This window comes from Maylandia zebra, linkage group LG17 (assembly GCF_041146795.1).
Source record: "Maylandia zebra isolate NMK-2024a linkage group LG17, Mzebra_GT3a, whole genome shotgun sequence".
Classification (NCBI taxonomy): domain Eukaryota; kingdom Metazoa; phylum Chordata; class Actinopteri; order Cichliformes; family Cichlidae; genus Maylandia; species Maylandia zebra.
In genome coordinates this window covers 44,248-67,895 of record NC_135183.1, presented here as the reverse complement: position 1 = coordinate 67,895, position 23,648 = coordinate 44,248, and the positions used below count along the sequence as shown (strand labels likewise).

Sequence of the window (23,648 nt, the reverse complement as noted above, 5' to 3'; positions counted from 1 at the left end):
TTTTTGTCACCGATGAAATTATCCTGCATATCGTCTCAATGACCAATATCCAGGGGAGACGTACTATCGCTGACTGGAAAGATGTGAACTGCGTGCGTATGTGGGGCTACTAATTCTGGCCGGTGTTTACCGTTCCCGAAACGAATCAACACTCAGTCTCTGGAGTGAGAAATCCGGCCGGGTGGGTTTCGGGCTACCATGTCCGAGAAAAGGTTTCGCTACATCAGCAGCGCTCTCCGATTCGATGACAAACTTCCGAGACCAAGACACCGTGATGACAAACTGGGTCCATTTCGCAAAATCTGGGATATGTGGACCCATCGCCTCCAGATGATGTTCTGCCCAAACAGGGAAATTTGTGTGGAAGAAAAACTTATTCCTTTCAAAGGGAGGTGTGCCTTCAGGCAGTATATGCCCAAAAAGCCAGCAAAGTATGGTCTGAAGGTATGGGCGGTCTGCGACGTAGAGACGTCTTATGCCTGGAGACTGCAGCTCTACACGGGCAAAGCAGTCGGTGGGAGCGAGATCAACCAGGGGATGCGAGTGGTTCTGGAGCTGACAGAGGGGCTCCAGGGACACAGCGTCACGTGTGACATTTTTTTTACTTCCTTCCCTCTGTCAGAGGAGCTGCTCAGGCGAAAAAATACCCTGGTTGGCACCATTAGGAAGAACAAGCCCGAGCTTCCGCCACAACTGCTGCAGACAAGGGGGAGAGGAGTGTTTTCCGTCTTTGCTTTCACTACAACGCACACGGCCGTGTCATACGTCCCCCGCTGCGGCAGAAATGTCCTCCTGTTGAGCTCCAAACACCGCACTCCAGGAGTATGCGACGACCCGAAGAGAAAGCCCCACATAATAAAGGATTATAACAAATCTAAGGTAGGTGTGGACAAACAGGTAGGTGTCATTACGCATCAGTTGCGCACGAATTTATTCATTCTTGCTCATATATTCTTGTGTAAAATATACGTAGGTTTAATGTTTTTTGTGTGTGTGTGTGTTTTGTTTTTTTATTAGGCTGTTGCCACCTACACCTGTAGGAGGCGAACGAGGCGGTGGCCGTTAGCCCTTTTCCACCACCTGATCGACATTTCGCTCTATAATGGTTACGTCCTGTGGACCGCGGTTGACCCAGCCTGGCAGCAAAGCAAAGCTTACAGAAGGAGGCTCTACATCGACTTCCCCGCTCTTCCCATTTGTGAAAAATGCGCAGGGTGCTGCTGCTGCTGCTGCAGGTCCCTCTCCAGGCCCCTCTGCAGCCATCAAATCTAAGGTGAGGAAGCGATGTGACCTTTGCGCAGGAAAAAGGAGGGTCGTTACCACCTGCTGCAAATGTGGGAAGGCCACATGCAAGGACCACAGCCTGACCATCTGCAGCAACTGCTCCACCTGAGCAGGACTGCCCCCCCCAGCCCCCATCTCTCACTCTTTATCTCTTTCTCATATCTCTCATACCTTTCCCCATTCCAAACAGTATATGTTCATTGTTCTAAAGTTCTAAAAATAAATGTTTTGTGGTTCAAAGTGATCTTGTATTTTTATTTTCATATATTTTTTTTTTATTTTAGAACACAACAAGGTAATAGTATTTAGTGGTAATAAGCAATAAGTAAATAATAAGTGCTAATAAGCAGTTAACATAATCAAAAAGTGAAAACATGATCACCATTATATTACATTTACTGTGCTCCTAGAAAAAATAGTAATTGATCAGAATGAATGTTGGTGCCAATCTTTGGTCCATCTAAAGGCCTAATTATAATAACAAACGAATATTACTTCAAATGTTTTTTATGGAAAATATTTAGTTTCTTTGTTTTTTGGGGCTAAAAAAACAGTGCGCTCATGTAATAAAACTGTGATTTAGAGGGTTAAAACAACGAAAATATAATTAAAAATTTATATGAATATTTCAGGGAGAAGTAGTTTTAAAAGACTGACCAATTTAAAGTGGAAAAAAATATGAATATATAATATTTTTATTGCACTTTTTGGGGCGTGGCCGTTTTGGTCCCTTAGAGCCTTTAAAGGGTGCATTTTTTTAGGGCCTAACAACCGAAAGAGCCGGAAATTCTATCACTAGTAAACTGCCATTAAACAAAACAGAAGAAGAAGAAAACCCCTGCACATGCACGGTACGGATCGGGTAGACCCGATTTGTACGGTCCGACTTTGCACATGCGCAGTAAGGATCGGGAGTCCTGATCCGTAACTATCTTTTTATTTTTCGTTTTTGTCTACATTATATTGAAATGTTTCATTATTGGAAACATTTTAAGACATATTTATTATTCTTAAAATCTTAACAGATACTCTGACCTGTAACTATTGTAAAATGCTTCGAGTGGAAGCAGTGGCCTTTTGGCAGAGGTGGGACCAAGTCATTGTTTTGCAAGTCTCAAGTAAGTCTCAAGTCTTTATCCTCAAGTCTCAAGTCAAGTCTCAAGTAATGTCAGGCAAGTCAGAGTCGAGTCTCAAGTCACTGGTGTAAAAGTCCAAGTCAAGTCACAAGTCTGAAATTTTGAATTTCAAGTCCTTTCGAGTCTTTAAAAAAAAACAACGAAAAAATAATGTTGCAGTTATGCTAAATGTAAATATTAGACCATGTAATTTTTAAATCTGTGTTTTTCTCAACACATGACAAAATAGTGAACTTAGAAAATATACACAAATTGTGAAATTGCACCTCTTTAAAATGCAGCTCAATTAAACCTAGCTCCAAGAATAATTTTCACCGACAGTTCTGAGATAAGCTGCATGTTATTCTTGGATGCGGTTGTAGGACCAGCTTTAAAATCGCATGACAAAAATATCATACACATTAAAAAAAACTGCATCACCAACGTAGCCTGGACAACATTTGCTAGTTAGATGAAGTCAGCTATCTCATCTTAGCATATTTATATGCATATTTATAATCATACGGTTCTTGGAGTGAGTGCATACACTCATGAAGTTTAGTAACTTCAGGTCACTGCAACAAGCCCAGGTACAGTTTACCGACGGATGGGTGCAGGACCTTGAAATGCACCGTGTAGAACGAAAGACCATCGTACGTATCATAAGTTTACCAGTCTCACAAATCGTCGTCATAAACACACATTCGTTAACCGTTTATTAATAGGACCTTTGAGCTCAACGGTAATTAATTAGTAGTGGAAATAATTTCTTGTTCATCACAGAAATGTAGCAGTGACAATAATATTGTATGCTGTAATCGTACTGGGCAATTAGTGATACAAAAACCCTGTTTTATCCTGTGAATAAAAGTATATGTTTTTGTCAATGTACCATAATAACAGAAGCGAAACACAATATTGTGTCAGGACAATTCACTATTTATGCACAATAAATAAAGGAGCATAACGCGACAATTTCTGTTCAGCGCCAGACTTGCTTGTAACATATATCACCAATTATGTTATGAAAATGACGTATTAACTACTAAAAAACACTGACTTTTGTGTAAATGCTTGGAGCAGACTAACCTGTGAGCTGGAGTGTTCGGGGACGTTATATTTGCTCTTTGAATGGCTGCAATCCAGGCCACCCGTCGCGTCTTTGTTACTTCGGAAACATGGCTCGAACAATTTCTCTTCAACGACGTAATCCGATAACAACCGATCTCTTTACCCGTCGGCTTCCCGTGGCTGTCATGCGACCGGCTATTGCAGTTAATAATACAACAGCTTCTTGACATTTTTGTGTTTCTTTTTATCGCTGTGTGACTGATTTCAATTAAAAGTCTGTGTGCGCTAGTACCTCTTGCCACGAGTTCCCAGAATCCTTTGCGGTTTTACCCATGAATGACGTCACATTTTCAATCTCTATATAATATGTATGTTAAATTTTATATTTGGGGTAAAATATCAAGTCTTTTCAAGTAAACCGGTTCAAGTCCAATTCAAGTCCCAAGTCATTGGTGTAAAAGTCCAAGTCAAGTCACAAGTCTTAGAACATTTTTTCAAGTCAAGTCTAAAGTCATAAAATTAATGACTCGAGTCCAAGTCATGTGACTCGAGTCCACACCTCTGCCTTTTGGACATGCGGGGTACGGATCGGGTTTCTGATAGGTTTGTAGCTTGAACCTATCCGCTGGAACGTTGAAGACAATATAATTACACGGCAAGCAAGACACGAAGTAGGCAAAGTTCTTCATGTTTCTCGTGCACGGGAGAGAACCGGACAAACGCCGTTCCTTCGCTTGACCCCAGTTGCTCTCGTCCGTTCTCCCGTAACACTGCTCTTTTATTGAGGTTACATGAATATGCATAAGTTCATTAACATATGATGTCTACATACACACAAAGAGTACCTTGCCTTTGTGTGTGTGTGTGTGATTTGTGTGAGGTCAAGATGTGACCCTGTGAAGACTCCCCAAAGCTGGTGCCAGGAGTCTAGCGGGTCCATCTGAACAAAAGGCTCTTATACTCAAAGAGATATACGTGTGTTTGCTATACCATATAACAAGAGAAGATAGGACCTCTCTTATACTCCCAGAGTGCTCTCTAATGCACACAAAGTTTGCAGACTATCAAGGATCAAACCTCTACCAATCTACAACTAATTATAAAACTCTAAGCATATATAAGTAGATATTTCTAAGCATAAATGACAATCAACAATACAAAACCTAACAGTTTCCGTTACGGATCGGGTAGCGACAGTGACAGACCGCATTTGGAGTACACTTCGGATTGGGACAGCCGTCGTCGCGTCGCTGTGACGTAATAGGTCTTTCAATGCGTACTCCGAAGCGTGCGGTCGCTGGATTGGGACACGGCCTCTGTCTCGAGCCTTGCTGTTCTCATATTGTTCCCTGCCACTGAGAGTACACCTTGGATGGTTCTGTAGAGAACAGCTGGTTTATTCTCCTGCCTTCTCTCTCTCTGGCGTATCTCTTCAAGCAGCTGGCCAAGGCTGTGAGTCTTGGCAGTTTTATATGTGTGTGTCGCACCATTGATGAAAACTTCTTTATAAGTGACATGAAGGCGAAAATATCGAATGATCCAGCATCGTTTCATATTCACTGAAACTCCGAAAACAAGCAGAACCAAAGAATGACATTGAATTATTTTTATTTCATTCTAAGCCGAGCCAAGTTTAACGACTCAGCAGACACACAAAACACACAACCTTCATTACACAAATGTTAATATGCATAATAGGAACATAACAATATGAAACATGTAAGTAGGTTAAGGCAGACATTAGTGCTTTCCAAAACGTGTTGATGAGTAGTTGGTGTCAGAACTGTGACGTCTTGTTTTTTTATTTCTTCACATATAAGGCAAAGTCGTGCTTTGGTCTGACAACAGACAGTAAAGACCATCGCTCAGGGCAGCCTCTATTATTTTAAAGTCATTCGATTCATTTTACTACATCGGCATTAGTCCCACATGGAGCAAATTTAGATGCAAACCACACACACATGCTTAATATAACCATAGCTTCATTTGTGGAAGTACTACTTGCCATTAGCTCATATCAGCAAAAAGACAGAAGAGAAGCTGCCTTCAAACTACTGAGAACCCAAAAGCAGTCTGAGGTGCACAGGAGCCTCGTCACAGTAAGCTCTGACTGTTAAAATGTCATCAGATAAATATTTAAATAAATAACAGCAAGAAGAGGTAAAGTGATGACTCGTGCTGACAGAAATGAAACATAAGGTCAAATGTTTCTATCATACCAGGTGAGGGTCATTGTGGCGTGCATTCACCGCGTACACACAAGGAAGTCACACATGCAATGTTTTCATGTATAAACAACTTTCCACACGTTGGACATATTTTTAGTTCCAAAAGGATCCAGCAGCAGCACTTGGTCATTTCCATTAGCACAGAGGGGATTTAGATCAACATGTTCTTTATGGGGAAGAAATCCTGAAACTATCAGACTCCGCACGAGCGCAGCTAAACCCAGCTGTCAAATCACAACTAGGCCGAAAGCAATCTGAGGGTGGCAGCACAGCCCTGCACTAGAGTCCGGTCGTCCTGCTTCATGGTGAGAACAACAAGCGCACAAGCAGACACGGTGCTTTGTCTCTGCAGGCTGAGCAAACAGCCGGCACAAGCTGCCCCACTGGTAGGTAAACACAACGTGTTTGCATTTAAATATTCAAGTAAGAGCAAAATTAAAATGAATGTCAGGAGTAGATCCGATCAGTGTATAAAAAGCTTAAACAACCTGTTGTCTCTAATTTTCGCTACAGCACAAAGAAGAGAAGCCAAATGTGCGGTGGCTGAGTCTGTACAGGCGACAGGACGCAGACAAAGTTAGACTGCGTAGCATCACTGACAGACTCTGTTAGGATGCAACAGGATGAATTTAAAAAAACATTTTAGGAACATGGAAACTCCTTAATGGGAATCTTTGAGCCTCGTTGAACCTTTTACCTTGTGTAACTGCAAACTGGCACCATTGACTTTATAGGCCGAACTGACTACAAGCTGAATCTTGAGTGTCTTTGTTGCTAAGATTCTTTAAATTCATGGTGGAGCTGAGGAGAAAACAAGATCAGACCAAAGTGCCATCTCCATCTTCGGGAACATGTTACCAGGCTTTCTTTTCCTAAAGACTCTATCATACGTCTTGATGAATATGCAGACAGGCTTTTGGGAAACATCTGAAGCATTTTTAAAGAATAAATATTTGTAATAATGTCACAGTCCAGGTTCATTCAGGCCTGTTGCGTCGCCTGAGGCCGGACACGAGCTGCTCCGCCCCAATCTCCTCCGTCTCACGTGAGGCTTCTAAAGAGGGTATGAGCTCCGAGTGTTCCCACCCTCCTTCCTCCTCTTCTTCCTCTCTGTCACATTCTTCCACTGTTTCGTCTCCATCATATTCCTCTGGTCTCACTTCCTTCGTCTCTTCACCTTCTGCTTCATGCTTAATGTCTGAATGCTCTTCAGAAACTCTTGCAGTAGGCTCTGCTTTCTCGCTGGACGGCTGCTTGTCTGAAGTATCACTTGCCCCAAGGGACTCAATCAGGTCGTCCAGATTACGCTCGCCACCTGGAACAAAGAAGCTGATTAAAGAACAACATTTCTTCTTGTGCACGTACCGGAGAGCCAGCAATAAGCTTTATGAGTCAGGACTACACATGACATTGCATGTTCCACTCAAAGATATTTTTGTGACCAGTTCAACACCTCGACTTACTCAAGTTTGCCAAACATTTACAGCAAAGTTGTAGCAAATTTACTGAACAGTATTTCTTATTTTGCACCTAATGTGTGTGATAGGAGGAGCGCCTAGAGTTTCAAATCTCTGCCCTCTCTACTCCGCGTGCTTAGAGCCACATGTTTTCATTACTAACATTATTGAAACACAGCAGAACTGAAGTGAACTTGATGACAGGAGGACCAAAATCTGCAGATATCTTGTTTTTACAGCGAGCGGTGGATTTCAGTGTTACATCTCTCCGTGCCTTTTCTCAGCAGTGTGCACACAGAGCAACTTCCTGTGAAAGGTGGTGTCAGTCAAAATGCAGCTATAGCAGGGCTGTATTAGTGCGTTCGATTGTGTGGCTGCTGGTTAAATTCATATGCACAACATTCTCAAACCAAGCTGTCCTCTTTGCATTTGACAAGACAAAGACAAACAATTTTATAAGCCAGAAGTGAATCGAGTGCTGTCACTCCGTTTCACTCTTTAATTTGTAGTAATAATAATGTTACAGCGTCGCGGCACAGAATTCAGTTTCAGGCTAAGAAAGAAAAGGAGACGAGATCAGATTCCTTAAAGAGTATCTGCTGTGATGGCGTTTTGTTGCTCCGACAGTCTAAATGTCCATGCTGCGATGATGCAGGGAATGACAGGTTAGTGCAGCTGCTCCTCTCCGTCAGCTCTGACGCCAACACTGAGCGTAGTATTTCTGCTTCGACACATCACACGTGTCAGCTGATTATCTGCAGAAATGGTTTTTAATAACGAATCCTGTGGTGAGCAGAGTCTCTACCAAAGCTCAGCCACAGGTTTTTAGTTGCTTTGTTTTAAAACAACTAAAAACATCTTTTTAAAATTGCATTTCGTTAACTTTTGTCTGTTTTTGTTTTATACTGTGTCATCTCTGAAGCACTTTGTGATCTATGAAGGTGCTATATGAATAACATTAATGACTTTTATTCAGCCTCCTTTCATGTATCTACACTTGTGTAAACACACTGATTTCAGAGTAAAGGTGCATTTTTACTCTACTCGCTCCCTCATTTGCTCCCCAGGTTGCTCGTGGCAGATTGCTGTTCGTTAACGAAGTAAACGAGTTACCTTTGTTTGTTTCTAAATGTGTGAATGAGAGACTGGCCCCACTCTGTAGCTGAGACACGCCTGCCTCTGGCACAGCATAACTATTCATCGCTGTTGAAAGATGATCGCAGACTGATGTACCAAAGTGGGTTTGAAGATCACATAAACTCAGTTTTGATTTTGTGGAAGTAGAAGCAATGGACAGGATCCAGAGGAACAAATGTCAATTAAAAAGGGAGAGTACGCTCCACCAACACGTGAGACTGTGGAGCCTTCAACTGGAAACTGCTTGGCTGAAATTGGACACCCAGCTGCCATCCACAGAGATGATGCATGTAAAGCGTGAGGTTTGTGGTCAAACAGCAGAGTGCACACTATAAGGGCTTACAGCGAGATCTCCAGGATGTGGCTAAAAATGGTGCAAGAAAAGGCACACAGGCCAAACTGAATCAGACGTGCTTTTTGATTCTCACGGGTGGAGTGGTGGAATATTTGGGTCACACCTTCAGTTTTAGGAAGAGAAACCTGAGGAGAGAGCGACACCAACCAACCCTGCAGCCCACTCTGCTCTGCTGTCAGGTGTGACTGTGGTTGTCAGCTTCAACCACCTGATTTTAAAACACAGCCCACAGTCTTCACGCCACACGCAGGATGGATATCGAACAGTGCTGAATGCTGAGTTACTGCAAACCCAACGCTGACCATAAATGCAAAACAGAGAGAAACGAGTCGGCATCCCGGTCCTGACCTGCCTCGCATCAGCCACACACGCCTCTCCTTTCACAGGAGACCTAGAGTTAGACACTGATACACTACACGATACACTACACTGATACAGTGTAGTGTATCAGTGTAGTGTATCAGTGTACACTACACTGTACACTACACTGTACAGTGTAGTGTATCAGTGTAGTGTACACTGATACACTACACGATACACTACGGTGCACTGCATCAAGATTTCCTCTCATGGACTGATCTGTGCAGGCGCTGATGTAGAAACATTTCTTTAAGCAATCAGTGATTTATTCAGACTTTTGCACCTGAATTTATTGAGTTTGTGAACAAACTTAGAAGTGCCTCTCACCATGCGTACGAACAAATGTCACCATCACTACAGTAACATCAGCTTTGAGTGATCCTGTATTTCAGCCACAGCCTCTCTTTTAAAAGATGTCCTCGCTGCAGCGTGGACCCTTTTACAAAGCCTGTCTGGGTCACTTTCCCCACTCACTCTTTCTCCTCTGGTGGGTCAGCTCTGCTTATACAGAGACATGTGGGCGTGCCACGTGCAGACAATATGCAGATTCCACAGGCTGGTCGAATTCACTAACATGACACGACAGCAAGAACAAAACAGGCTTTGTTAATGAGGACCATTGTTCTCAACTATCAAACATATCACGCTCCTTCAAACATCGACGATGTGCAGTAACAGTGTAAATCAAACACTGAGAGCGTTCTCCTCATTCGTCAGTAAGAACAATAGAAACTGGGATGTGTTTCTATTTTGCACACAATCTGAAAACAGCAACCACACAGTCTAGAGTCAGGTCTGCAACACCTGACAAATTCACTCTGATCACCACAAAGTGACTGAATTATGCTGCACGGTTAAAAACAAACAACCCACTGGTGGCATGGAGGGGTGGACAGTCCATTCCTCTCTTCTTCATCAGGTACCGAATGGTCTGCAGCTGAGACATGATCTCATTCTTCTGTTCCTGGGCCACCGACTTCACGCTGGAGGAACAAAAGAGAAGAGACGATTCTCACAGGGTCTGTGTTTGTCATAACGGCCGTTTTATTACATGAAACTAAAGTCAGGTGATCAGCTCCACGCCGTCCTGCAGGCGGGTTAGAGTCATGTTTGAGAGCTGTGTGGGGAACACCTGGAGAAACCTGACTGGGAAGGTCACTCACCAGTTGGTCAGCGGGTCCAGCTGGGTGAGGATGGAATTGAGCATCCTCTCTGTCTGTGCAAGCCTTTGTTCCAGCTCGTTCAACTGGTTCTCTGCATGAAAGCAAACACACACGATGGGGAAACCACGACTGAAACCAAATAAAACGTGCAAACACAAATCCTGACACACACCTGCCTCCATGGATTTTTTGGCCCCTTTTGCAAACTTGTCCTTTTGGGCCTTGTCGTCTGTAGACCTGATCTGGAACAAAAACAAACATGACGGCTCAAACTGTAGATGCTATCCGAGACCTGAGGTGCTGCAGTGTACGTAGTTACCTTCAAAAACTTGTATGCTGCAAACACTCCCACTCCAATGGCGTAGAGCGGCATCAGCGTGAACACGTAGCCCTTATTGCTGCTCGATTTGTATTTGTCACTCTTCAGCTCTTGCTCCACCCGTTTCTTCATCTGCTGCAAGTTCTCCGGGGACTGGCCGGCGCCGTTCATATTGATGGGCTGCCCTCGCGCTGGGCCTGCTGACACAACATCGTGACGGACGTCAGAGACACGCTAAGAAATCGCATTCATGGCACATGAGCACCGTTCCAAATCGTTTGTCTTAAAGCAGATAGTGAGGTGAGGGTCAGGGGTGTTACCAACAAGCTACAGTAGGGGTTTAAGTCACATGTTTACGTAGTGCTGTATGACAGTAGGAGTTTTATAGTGCAATCATCTGCTGTTAAAGGCCGTTCATGCACCACCCTGCTTTTACAGCCTTTCATAGTTTACTTAGTGTGATAGTTCATCTCGAAACAGCTACTTTCAGGCTGTTTCCTGACAGGTGACGATGACAGACAAATGTCAGCATCACATTTTATGGACTGGATTGGAACAGGCACCCATGATCACCATAAGAAGTGTGATTACTGTGTGAAGGAGTCCAATGAGACTGTGTGTGCGTGTGTGTGTGTGTAAGATTCAAGCTTCAATAATCATATTTGCTAAAGACCTCCTGCAAACAGAAAAGGTCTCCGAGTCATGATGTCATCTAGGGCTGCTCGATTATGGCAAAAATGATAATCACGATTATTTTCACTGAAATTGAGATCTCGATTATTTGACGATATTTATTTAACCCTTTAAGACCTACTATAGAACCAAGTCCACCAGAGCTTATATTATATTTTTACATGTTGTAGTGCCGTTTGTGGGAGCATTTCAATTTGCTATGCAACTGTTATAGCCCATATTTTAATAATATGTATGCATTAAGTCCATAGTAATTACATTAATTGCAAAAAAGTGCAATAAACTACAAAAAAAATTGAAAATCGTTTTTGTTTTTTTTACATATATTTCTACTTGGAGAAATTTAAGGGTTTATCTCTCAAAACTTTAAATACAAAAAAGTTGCAAAAAATAGTTTACAACAACAGGAAATTTATTTTGAGTGTCTTCATAGTTTTATTTTGGAGATACAGCAATTTTTATATACTGCAGGAAAAACAAAAAACAATCCCATGATGCAAATTTGCAAAGAAAACAGCAGGTGCATCAAAATAAACTATTTCCAGCTGTGCAGTTCGAGTTCTAAGCATCCCAGAAACTATTCAGAAAAGTCAAACATGACCAGTATAGGCTTTTAAGGCCTACAAGTAAAAAACTACAATTTCCGCGAAAATGACGTCACTTCCGGTTTCGGGCAGGAAATGGCGGACATGCGACAGTTCGCGCTGACGTCTGTTTCACTGTGGGAAGTGTTACGAACAGCTGATCAGATCGGCAAAGCGTGTTTCTGGAATATTATGTTTTTGTTCCTGCAAGAGCTTTTTATGCAGTTTTTGCAAAGCTATATGTGGAAGGAAACCGTGACCGAGGACAAGCTGATGGCATCAGATGTAAGTACAACTCCTCCGGTTTCATATGCAAAACAAATTATTGCGCTAGCTTACACGGTTCAGGTTCTACAGGGATTTAAAAATAGTTACACAACACGGAGCGTGCTGCTCTGACCGGCTTTAAAGGGTTAACAATGACTTTAAAAAATAATATAACATAGTGTGCAACACCACTGAAGTTTTTTTTACCTCTCTTTTCAACCAACGGCAGTCACTCTCCAAATAACTTCTGCTTAGCTTTCCGAGCTTCCCTCGGGTCCTCTTAATCAGCGGTCTCCAACCTTTTTTGCGCCACGGACGGTTTATGCCCGACAATATTTTCACGACCGGCCTTTAAGGTGTCGCGGATAAACGAGGGAGGGGCTAATAATCGGCTCCGTCATTTTTAATGATCGTTGAAAGCCCAGATCGTAATCGTGATTAAAATTCGATTAATTGAGCAGCCCTAATGTCATCACCAGCCGACCCGTCACACGTCGTGCAGCATCCTCACACTCTGCTTCCACAGGTCCTTTCTTGGCACCCTCTCATATGTTTTCTCTACACAGTACACAACAAGTGCACAAACATACACATAAGGAACACGTAGACGACGATGTGTAGACGATCAGTGTCAAACACTGTGTGCGGCAGTACTCTGCAACTAGACACCGGTGCTGGGAATCTTGACGCTCCATTTGGCCACAGATTTGAACTGACCTCAGTCCTAATGCCACTTAATGGGGGCAACACATATAATCATCATCATCATCGTTTAAGCCACATCTAATGTGCTGCTACATCACCACATCCGTCACCTCTTCCTCTAGCACGTGGAAGGCTTTTCAGAGCAGGTTGCTCCGTTTGCACAAAGCTGTATGAAACCCGGGAGGACGTCATTTCACACGGGAAGCTTTGCCCTGCAGGGCCTTTCAAAGGTTTACTGCTGTTTTTGACAGTTTCTGGGAGGCTGAGAACTTACACTGCACTGTTGGAAACAGTTTTGATGCTGTTTTGTTGCAAATTGTGCACAATAATGTTTATTTTCATTTTTCTTGCAGTTTATCAAAATGAGTGCATCTCAAAAATGAAACTATGAAGATGCTCAGAATAAATTTTCTATGCTTTGAAACTATTTTATGCAGCTTGTTTTGTATTTACAGATCTGGGAGATCAAACTCTGAAATTTCTCTAACTAGAAATATGTGTAAACAAACAAAAACTATTTTTGGAGTTTATTGTTTTTGCAATTTCCTGTAGACTAATTACACATCATTACAATTTGGGATATACTGCTTGTATTGATGTATAGCAACTTGAAAAGTCCAAAATGGCACTACAGCATGTAAAAATGTAAAAATGCAAAGCTCTGGTGGACTTGAATAGAATAGAATAGAATAGAATAGAATAGAATAGAATAATCCTTTAATTGTCCCACAAGGGGAAATTTGGATGTAACAGCAGCAATAAAGACAAATACAAACAAACAGTACACAGGACACAGAACAGAAACATACACAATTTTTACATATTTACATCAAGGACAATGGTTACTATAAACAGTGAGTACTGTACAGTTATTAAATTAAATAAAATTAACTACAGATAAGAGGCAAAGCAGGTTGTAGTGCGAATCGGTTAATAAAATAAAATAGTGCAGTTACAGATGTGAACATCTATGTTTGTTAGGAGCAGTTCTGATTGTGCAGTCTGACAGCTGCAGGGAGGAAGGACCTGTGGAAACGCTCCTTCATGCCTCGAGGATGCAGCAGTCTGTCACTCTCTCTGCAGCAACATCTGCATGCATGGGAGGGGGAGACTCTGTCCATCAGAGATGTTATTTTGGCCAGAGTCCTTCTGTCTCCACCACCTGCACTGGGTCCAGGGTGCATTACAGAACAGAGCTGGCCTTCCTCATGAGTTTATCCAGCCTCTTCCTCTCAGCTGCAGATAAACCGCTGCTCCTACATACAACACTAAAAAATGACAGATGCCACCACAGAGTCATAGAAGGTCTTTAAAAGCGCTCCCTGGACTCCAAATGACCTCAGCAGGTAGAGTCTGCTCTGACCCTTCCTGTACAGAGCATCAGTGTTGTGGCTTCAGTCCAGTTTATTATTCAGGTGAACACCCAGGTACCTATAAGAGTCCACTATCTCAATGTCCACTCCCTGGATGTTCACCGCTGTGAGTGTGGTGGGTCTGCGTCTCCGGAAGTCCACCACCAACTCCTTGGTTTTCCCGGCGTTGATCAGCAGGTGGTTCTGCTGACACCAGTCCACAAAGTCCAGAGTCCAGTGTCTGTACTCTGAGTCGTCCTCACCTGTGATGAGGCGACTATGGCAGAGTCGTCAGAGAACTTCTGTAGGTGGCAGCGTGGGGAGTTGATGGAGACGTCTGCGGTGTAGAGGGTGAAGAGGAACGGTGCCAGCACAGTGTGGGGCCCCCGTACTGCAGACCAGCCTGTCAGAGACACAGCCCTCTGTGAGGTAGTCCAGTATCCACTGGGACATGTCCACTCGTCCACAAGGGTTAAAGGGTTAACCAATGAACCCTACGACACCACACACACCCAGTCCACACAGACAGCCTGATGGTGGAGTTGATCTCAGGACCTTCATGCTGTGAGGCAACAGTGCTAACCACCACAGACAGATGAAGGCTGGGGGTTTGAGCACAGTGGAGAAGCAGGCAGGTTTGTGGCTGTGCAGAGCAGCCACAAACCTGCCTGCTGACCCTGAGCACAGGAGTGTGGAGAACTCACCATCCAGGCAAATAAAGAGTGGGCAGAGCAGCCAAAGGTTTGAGGGCTGTGAGCAGGTGAAGCTGCAGACTGAGGCGGAGCGCTGGATGAGAGACTGCAGGTTCTGGTCAGACGTGGCTGAGATGATGAACTCTACTTTTACAATCATTATTTCAAACGTGTTTCTTACATTTTTGTAGCTAGCTGTGAAGTCAGTATTAAAATGTAGGCAGTGCTCTGGTTTTTATCTTTAATCCCACACACTAGAGCTGCTCGATATAACGATATATATCGGATGATGATATAAAAACATCTATTGTTTCATTTTACGCTATCGTTTGTTTCGTGGTGTCGTAAAATAAACTGTTTGCAGTAGAGCTGGGCGATATAAGACTTTTTCATATCACGATATGTTTTTTTCATTTCAGGCGATAACGATATCTATCACGATATCAGCCAAATAACTATATTTGTAAGATTTAAATGTGCCGTTGCTCACAAGTAAAATGTGAAATAATCAGCAGCTTGTTTTTATTTAAATATTTATTTCCCATAATAAGTTCAACAGGGTAGATGTACTTAAGGAACATGAGACTTTTTCAGATAAATAAAGGCAAATATTACAAACTACACAAAAGGCAGCCGCTAAAGCGTTTAAGTTTCAAAATAGAACAAACGAAACAGACTAAATTGTCAATTCCACTTAGAAACAAAATATTAATTCTAAAAATAAATCTTAGTTTGTTTTACAGAAGAACAGACAAAACTGACTAACTTTTGTCAATATCAAAGAAACTGAGAACTAAAAGGAAATTCTCAATCTCTCCTTGTTGTATAGCTGAGCTTTTCAAACAGTTTTAACAGTTACTTTAGTCTGACAAAAGCCAAATGACGAATTAGCGCTTCCAGTCAGAGACTGAGGCTACGTCCACACGTACACGGGTATTTTTGAAAACGGAGATTTTCCGTTTTCGTTTTAAAAAATAATCCCGTCCACACATAAAGGCAGAAATGAAGGAAAACGCTGCTATGAACATGCCAAAGCAGCAGGTGGCGCTAGATTCCTAACCGTGCAGAAATGCTGGCCAATCAGAAGTCTAGAAGCCTCGGTGGGAAAAGTAAACAAAGCTGGGGCATAGAAGCAGAACCGAGTCGTATGTGTGGACGGACAGTAACTGTGTGTATATGTAAGCATTTAAACACTGCAGAGAGTAGAATTAACAGTAACAGTATTGTAGAAATTCATTTCACCGAAACAATAACGTGGCGCACAGTGTGACGTCAAAAAATGCGCACACCTTTGACGCTGCGTTTTCTCCATTTTTCTAGTCCACGCGTAAATGCAAAAACTGAGTTTTCAAAAATCTTCGTTTTCAGTGACCAAAGACGCCGTTTACGTGTGGACGAAAGGTGCAAACGCATAGAAAAATCTGCGTTTTCAAAAATACCCGTGGACGTGTGGACGTAGCGCATGCACCAGTTTATTGTATTTCCAGACTTGCTTTCGGCACAATTTACAGTGAACGCTACTCTGTTTTTTGTCAGACTTGAAATTAGGGCTGCTCAATTAATCGAATTTTAATCACGATTACGATCTGGGCTTTCAACGATCATTAGAAATGACTGAGCCGATTATTAGCCCCTCCCTCATTTATCCGCGACACCTTAAAGGCCGGTCCGTGAAAATATTGTCGGGCATAAACCGTCCGTGGCGCAAAAAAGGTTGGAGACCGCTGATTAAGAGGACCCGAGGGAAGCTCGGAAAGCTAAGCAGAAGTTATTTGGAGAGTGACTGCTGTTGGTTGAAAAGAGAGGTAAAAAAACTTCAGTGGTGTTGCACACTATTTTATATTATTTTTTAAAAGTCATTGTTAACCCTTTAAAGCCGGTCAGAGCAGCACGCTCAGTTTTGTGTAACTATTTTTAAATCCCTGTAGAACCTGAACCGTGTAAGCTAGTGCAATAATTTGTTTTGCATATGAAACCGGAGGAGTTGTACTTACATCTGATGCCATCAGCTTGTCCTCGGTCACGGTTTCCTTCCACATATAGCTTTGCAAAAACTGCATAAAAAGCGCTTGCAGGAACAAAACACGCAACACGCAAAACACAAAACCAGAAACACGCTTTGCCGATCCGATCAGCTGTTCGTAACACTTCCCACAGTGAAACAGACGTCAGCGCAAACTATCGCATGTACGCCATTTCCTGCCCGAAACCGGAAGTGACGTCATTTTCGCGGAAATGTAGTTTTTTGTACTTGTAGGCCTTAAAAGCCTATACTGGTCATGTTTGACTTTTCTGAATAGTTTCTGGGATGCTTAGGACTCATATTGCACTGCTGGAAATAGTTTTGATGCACCTGCTGTTTTCTTTGCAAATTTGCATCATAGGATTGTTTTTTCGTTTTTCCTGCAGTATATAAAAATTGCTGTATCTCCAAAATAAAACTATGAAGACACTCAAAATAAATTTCCTGTTGTTGTAAACTATTTTTTGCAACTTTTTTGTATTTAAAGTTTTGAGGGATAAACCTCTTAAATTTCTCCAAGTAGAAATATATGTAAAAAAAACAAAAACGATTTTCAATTTTTTTTGTAGTTTATTGCACTTTTTTGCAATTAATGTCGTTACTATGGACTTAATGCAGACATATTATTAAAATATGGGCTATAACAGTTGCATAGCAAATTGAAATGCTCCCACAAACGGCACTACAACATGTAAAAATATAATATAAGCTCTGGCGGACTTGGTTCTATAGTAGGTCTTAAAGGGTTAAATAAATATCGTCAAATAATCGAGATCTCAATTTCAGTGAAAATAATCGTGATTATCATTTTTGACATAATCGAGCAGCCCTACTTGAAATAGCCGAAATACCTTCACACTACGGAGCTTCTGTGGCTCTTCCGTTCGACAATCTCTCCGGCGTTGGAACCATCATCTGTTTTCTCCTCTGTAACCTTCGGTCACGCTCGGTTGATTTTTCTAGTCGGCACACTCATTTCCTCCATTACCCGGGCGGCACGGCGGCTGGCTGCTTCCCAAACAAATACACATGTGCGGCTTGGCACTTGTGCTGTACGTAACAAGTCACGTGACGCTGCGGCTGTGATTGGTTCGGCTCTGCGCTACGTAATTTGGATTGGCTGTTCTTTTTTTTTTTTTTTAAGAGGACAAGAGCGGTGAGGTCTATCGCGATAGTTTAATTTTTCTATCGAGAAAAAGTTATATCGCGATACATATCGTTATATCGCCCAGCTCTAGTTTACAGCTATATTTTTTCATGGTTTTGATGTCACTGTAGTGGCTGTATTCATTTCTTAAAGTTCTCTCTTTCTCTTATATTTAATATAACCACACTACAGACGGACAAGCGCCTGTTTTTATGAGTTGTCGTTAGCAACAACGACGGTAAAACCATCGTGTGTCCGCTTGTTTATGTTCCACATAAACCTTTCACAATAAAGCTCAAGATCCTGTTGAGACTTTTCAAAATAAATGGAATCACGTGAAAGATGCAGATTATTTACGGATGAGAAGTAAAAAAGAGCCGCCAAGTGCTAAAAAAATAAACCTTAGACTCAAACGTTAGAACAGGCTTTTCCCCGCAGCACGCCGTGTAATAAATACTCACAAAGAAAACGGCGCCGTTACAACTTATGTCTAAAAATGTATCGTTTCATGCATCGGTTAGACCAGCGGTCCCCAACCTGATTCGTCATTCGGCTTTTGTCAGACTAAAGTAACTGTTACAACTGTTTGAAAAGCTCAGCTATACAACAAGGAGAGATTGAGAATTTCCTTTTAGTTCTCAGTTTATTTAATGTTGACAAAAGTTAGTCAGTTTTGTCTGTTCTTCTGTAAAACAAACTAAGATTTATTTTTAGAATTAATATTTTGTTTCTAAGTGGAATTGACAGTTTAGTCTGTTTTGTTTGTCCTATTTTGAAACTTAAACGCTTTAGCGGCTGCCTTTTGTGTAGTTTGCAATATTTGCCTTTATTTATCTGAAAAAGTCTCATGTTCCTTAAGTACATCTACCCTGTTGAACTTATTATGGGAAATAAATATTTAAAAACAAGCTGCTGATTATTTCACATTTTACTTGTGAGCAACGGCACATTTAAATCTTACAAATAGTTATTTGGCTGATATCGTGATAGATATCGTTATCGCCTGAAATGAAAAAAACATATCGTGATATGAAAAAATCTTATATCGCCCAGCTCTACTTTTAACTCTTCATCATGGTCGTCTTCTTTAACAAAGACATGTTTTGCATCTGTTAGCTGTTGTGTTACTTGTTATACCCTTTGTTTATTAGGCTTCTGTCATATTTTAACTTTAAAATCTGTAATGACAAGGATTCAATGAAAATGAACAACTGAGCTTCATCAAGAAGACGATGTATGTGCCATTACTGCTGTTGTGGTAGTTCTAGTGTATAAAGTAGCTGCCTTTTTGGAGGCTTTGACCTGCCAGGGTGTCTTGTTGTTCGGGCTTTATTACCCTTAATTGATAGTGGGTGAACTGGTAATTCTAAATGAATGTGAGTGGGAATGGTTGTATGTGCCTGTGTGTTAGCCCTGCGACGGACTGGCGACCCGTCCAGGCCGTACCCTGCCTCTCTCCGTGTGGTAGCTGGGAGTTGACACTTTATGTTACACGCTATCACTTGTATGTAAGCAAATGTTATCAGTTACGAAGACAGCCCTGCATCAAAGACCTCGCTTTAGTAGCTAGGAGACTGTTGCAGTTGCCCACAGTTTACATGGAAGATGCCAACTTGTCTGCAAACTTTTGCTAACGACCAACGAGCAGATGTAAAATTAGAAAAAGAGCGGCACAAACCAGAAATGGGGAATCTTGGATTTCAAAGTAAAAGCTGAGGCCAACACATTTTAAAAGGTGTAACTTTTACTCTGAAGGTAAATGGTCTCACCGCTGCTAGCCAACTTTGCAGTCGCCATGTTCCCCCTTCACCAACCTGCCAGCGATCAAAGCAATCCTAACTGGGTTTCTGAGACCGCTCCACATGCTTCTTTGCAACCAATGTCACTTTCTCACTGCCACCAAACATTCACCAGCTGGTGGAGGAATGCACATTTTTACCCACTGACTGGTGGGCTCTGGGTCTAGGTGACAGGCCTTCTTCACCTGACCCTCCAGCATGACACGTCCACACAATGCACTGACATCATTAGCAGTTACAGGACTGCAAACCCTGTGACTCTTTTGTCCTCCTCCTACAAATGAGGGCTTCAGCCATTTTCCAGCTGGATTTCTCAGGACACACTTTTTGCCCCATTCTGATGTTTCAAGTGAACGTTAACTAAAGTTCTGCAGTCCTGTAGAAACACATCAATGATGATGAATAACTGCATGAATACGCAGGTGTGCGGCTAATAAAGGCACGTGTATTTTGGGATGGAAGGACATAATTCATTAATGGCCTCCACGGCGTCACGGATGAAGGATGTCACAGACATAAATACACAAACTCACATGTGTGTACAGATCTCCACCAATCTGTCATTTCATTAGGAATAATGTGTGTAAGCTGAACCGACCGAGGGTGGATCTGATCGCACTTAAACATAAATAAGGTAGAAACACACAGAGAATGTGTAATGACTAAGTTTCTCTGGAAAATTTAATATACTCGCTTTTTCCCCTCACGATAACTAGTACAACGTGAACCTCAAAGCAAATGTGGAAATCAAGCCAAATCTCGCGATAACTAGAGCAAAGTGAACCTCAGAGTGCCCAAGAACCAGTTGTATATTGCTACCTTTTCTGCTGTGACGAGCGTCCAGTTTGGCGTCCTTCGCCGCGGTCCCGCTGCCAAAGCCGTACAACCGCGGCAGCACGACAAACATGAAGAGCACGCCCGTGAAAGCCAGAGCGACTTGTTGTGATGTTGACAAAACCATCTTTCCGTAAAGCCGCGGAAGGAAGGAGCAGCGTAGCAGGCAACTAACGCTGCTAAGTGCTAAGAGAGACGCGAAACAGTAACCTCACACAGTCAGGCCAACGAGAAAACTCTCGGTAACTTGCATGAGTCCAAAACTCAGCCCGCTGCTCTGCAAAACAAGCCTCCCGGAAGCGGACGTTTTCTTCTTCTTTTTCCTGGTTTGGGTGGAGGCTGAAGAATGCACCGTAGTGCATTACTGCCCCCTACAGGAAGACAGATGAGCAGCAAGCGTGAACAATGGCTCTTGTCTTAATTCAGACATGAAATGAAGCGATATTAACAGCCATGATAGTCACAGAGTAATACTTGGCCGAGGTGTTGTATTTTATTTTTGTAGTAGACTTGTTTTTATCCTGATGTTGCTGTCATTCGCTACATCGATCACTACGGCCGTCTTCTTCTGTTTGTCTACCACCACTATGTTGGTTAGCCACCACCATTTTGTCCGTCTGTATCTGGAAGTCCCACAGGATCTTAGCTCGGTCATTCTCCACCACCCTTGGGGACATCTCCCATTTAGACCTCGGGACTTCCCGGTCATATTCAGCACAGATGTTTCTGTATACTATGCAGGCTTATATACAGTTTATGTTATGGTTATGGCTTCCTTCCGCTTAGCGTACAGGTGCTGGAATTGGGGTGAAACCCTTCATGTATGGTCAGGAGCTTCCTTGTCTTGATGTCAGTGGCTTCTATCTCCTCCTTTGGCCAGCTTATTATCCCAGCAGGGTACCTGATCACGGGCAGGGCGTAGCCTGGATCTTGTTCTCAACGTTCAGCTGACTTCTCAGGACTTGCCTGACCCTCTGCAGGTACTTGTAGCTGTCCTCTATGTCTGCAATGTTGCCTTCTGGTAGCTCGATCCCCTCAGTTCTGACTACCTTCCCTCTCTTTGTTATTATCCGACTGCACTTCTCCAGTCTGATGACATTCCAATGACGAAAAAGAATCAGCTTAGAAGGAAACATATCTGGGAAATCATTTTGTTTTGTCCAACATAATAAGAACATGCTGACCTTCTGCTGAGTTTTCTTTTTACGGCTCGTTCCACCAAAGGGTTGGAAAAAAGCAGTTTGAAAGAAGTTTCTGTTGCTATTGGTCAGTTTTTCCTGGGTCCCATCACTGCTGCAAAATTCTTTACAATAGTGACAAAAGAGACGATACATTTTCCCACAACCTTTTACTTTGTACAGTAAAATACTGTAAAAACATTTGACAGCATCTTATGATACAAATCCTCATAAAGTACTCTTAAACTTACTGAAACTCTTTACACTGAAGCCTCTTCAGGGAGTTTTTAGGACTTCCTGATAATAATGAATCACAGTCGTCCAGCCTGGAAGTAATAAATGCATGAACTAGTTTTTCAGCGTCACTCTGAGACAGGATATTTCTAACTTTAGAGATGTTGCACAAATCACAACTAAGCTGTTACATCACTGAAAGTAGCCTCTGATAAAGCGCACGTCTCACATTCTTGTGGTTTCTGACCTGTAACAACAAAGGATCAGTCGTCTCTACCTTACATTTTTATGTTGTTTTCAACCAGTGAAACACATTTCAGCTATACTCGTGTCTTTGAACACACTCGACTTAAAAACCAGTGTAAGGGCAGATAAACACATCATGATATAATGCATGTTTCTTGTCATGAAGTGTGAGGCAAGTTTATGTTTATGCATAAGATTATTTAAGGCCACTCATTTGTTTGTTTGTTTGTTTGGCATGTCAGAATCAGAAAGACTTCCCGCTCCACCACAACCACCCACACATGCAGGGCCTTGGAGTAGGGGTATGTCACCAGGGTGCAGAGGAGGCTACCCCCCCCCCCCCCCCCTCTGTCCCCTTCTGGCTGCCTCTGCCTCAATTTTATCCCACAACTTAGACATTCACATTACTCACACTCTCATTACACATACATATAGGATCTTGGGGGTGGGCACGATACACGGAGTCCAAAGTACCATCAGGGTGTATACCTCACCCCTGGCATCGTTGCCCACCTCTCAAGGTTAAATACACATAGACATTGAGGGCTAGCAGGAGGGACCATGCGCTTACCTGCTGCTCTCTGGCAGGTAGCTCCATGCCCTCCTGGGTTTTAAATGCACCTTAGAACACACATGCATCAACATTACAATGAGCGGGTGGAGGGAGGTTTGGAGTCTTCTCTCACCCCCGTTCTCTGCGACCTGCTGGAGCAGGGGGGCTAGGAGGAGGAGTTGGCCGTCCGACTGCGGTCTGGAGTGTGGAGCCTTCCTGCTGCTGCGGAGTCGGGGCGGTCTGCCTCCCCCCACCGCAGGGAAAAGGGAAACACCACCTGGGTCTGGGTGCAGTTCCCCCCTCCAGGGGCGGGGGCACCTAGACCCGGTTTGTAGAGTACGCTTGGGGAGTGTGATCGTGTGTACAGCGTCTCTTTATGTCTGTCTCCACGTTGGTTGAGTGTGGAGTAAGTGCATATGAGAGCGTGAGGGGGGGAATGGATGTTAGTGTCTGTGTGTGCCTGTATGTCTGTGTCTATATGTCAGGTTGGGTGTCAGGCGCCACCTCTCTCAGGCCCTCCAAGGTTTGGAGGCCTATCTCCCCCTACCACCACTTCCCCTGCCAGTGGCGGACCCCCTCAGACATCGGTGCATTGGTGGTTCTTTGTGTCTGGGGGTGGGCGTCCAGGTACACACCGGCTCTCTCCTGGTGGCCGCTTATCGGGGCCTGGAGCCTGGGGCTCGCTCGGGCCACTTCGGAGGTGGGGTGCCCCCGGCCTCTCGGCCTGGGGCTCGGTCACTCAGGCGCAGCTGGCTGCCGGCGGAGCTCACGGGCGCGTCACTGCAACTCCCCCTGGCTTCTGCTCCGCGGCTGCTGAGTGAGCCCTCATCTGGGACTCTCCTCAGCTCTTTC

General features: G+C 43.2%; 1 protein-coding gene across 2 annotated transcripts; it reads right to left on the bottom strand.

Moving 5' to 3' along the window:
- Positions 1-5,061: 5,061 nt before the first annotated feature.
- Positions 5,062-20,909, bottom strand: LOC101475347 (uncharacterized). Of its 2 annotated transcripts, none has more exons than XM_024805806.2 (6): positions 20,571-20,909; positions 10,490-10,689; positions 10,343-10,412; positions 10,171-10,261; positions 9,881-9,990; positions 5,062-7,013 (listed from the first exon to the last, which is right to left on the bottom strand). In XM_024805806.2, exons 1-6 carry the CDS (start codon positions 20,710-20,712, stop codon positions 6,676-6,678), a joined length of 951 nt encoding a protein of 316 aa, XP_024661574.2. In that variant the 5' UTR covers positions 20,713-20,909; the 3' UTR covers positions 5,062-6,675. The 2 variants fall into 2 exon arrangements, with proteins under 2 accessions (XP_024661574.2, XP_024661575.2); XM_024805807.2 differs by having other exon boundaries at positions 10,490-10,686.
- Between the last annotated feature and the right edge of the window lie 2,739 nt (positions 20,910-23,648).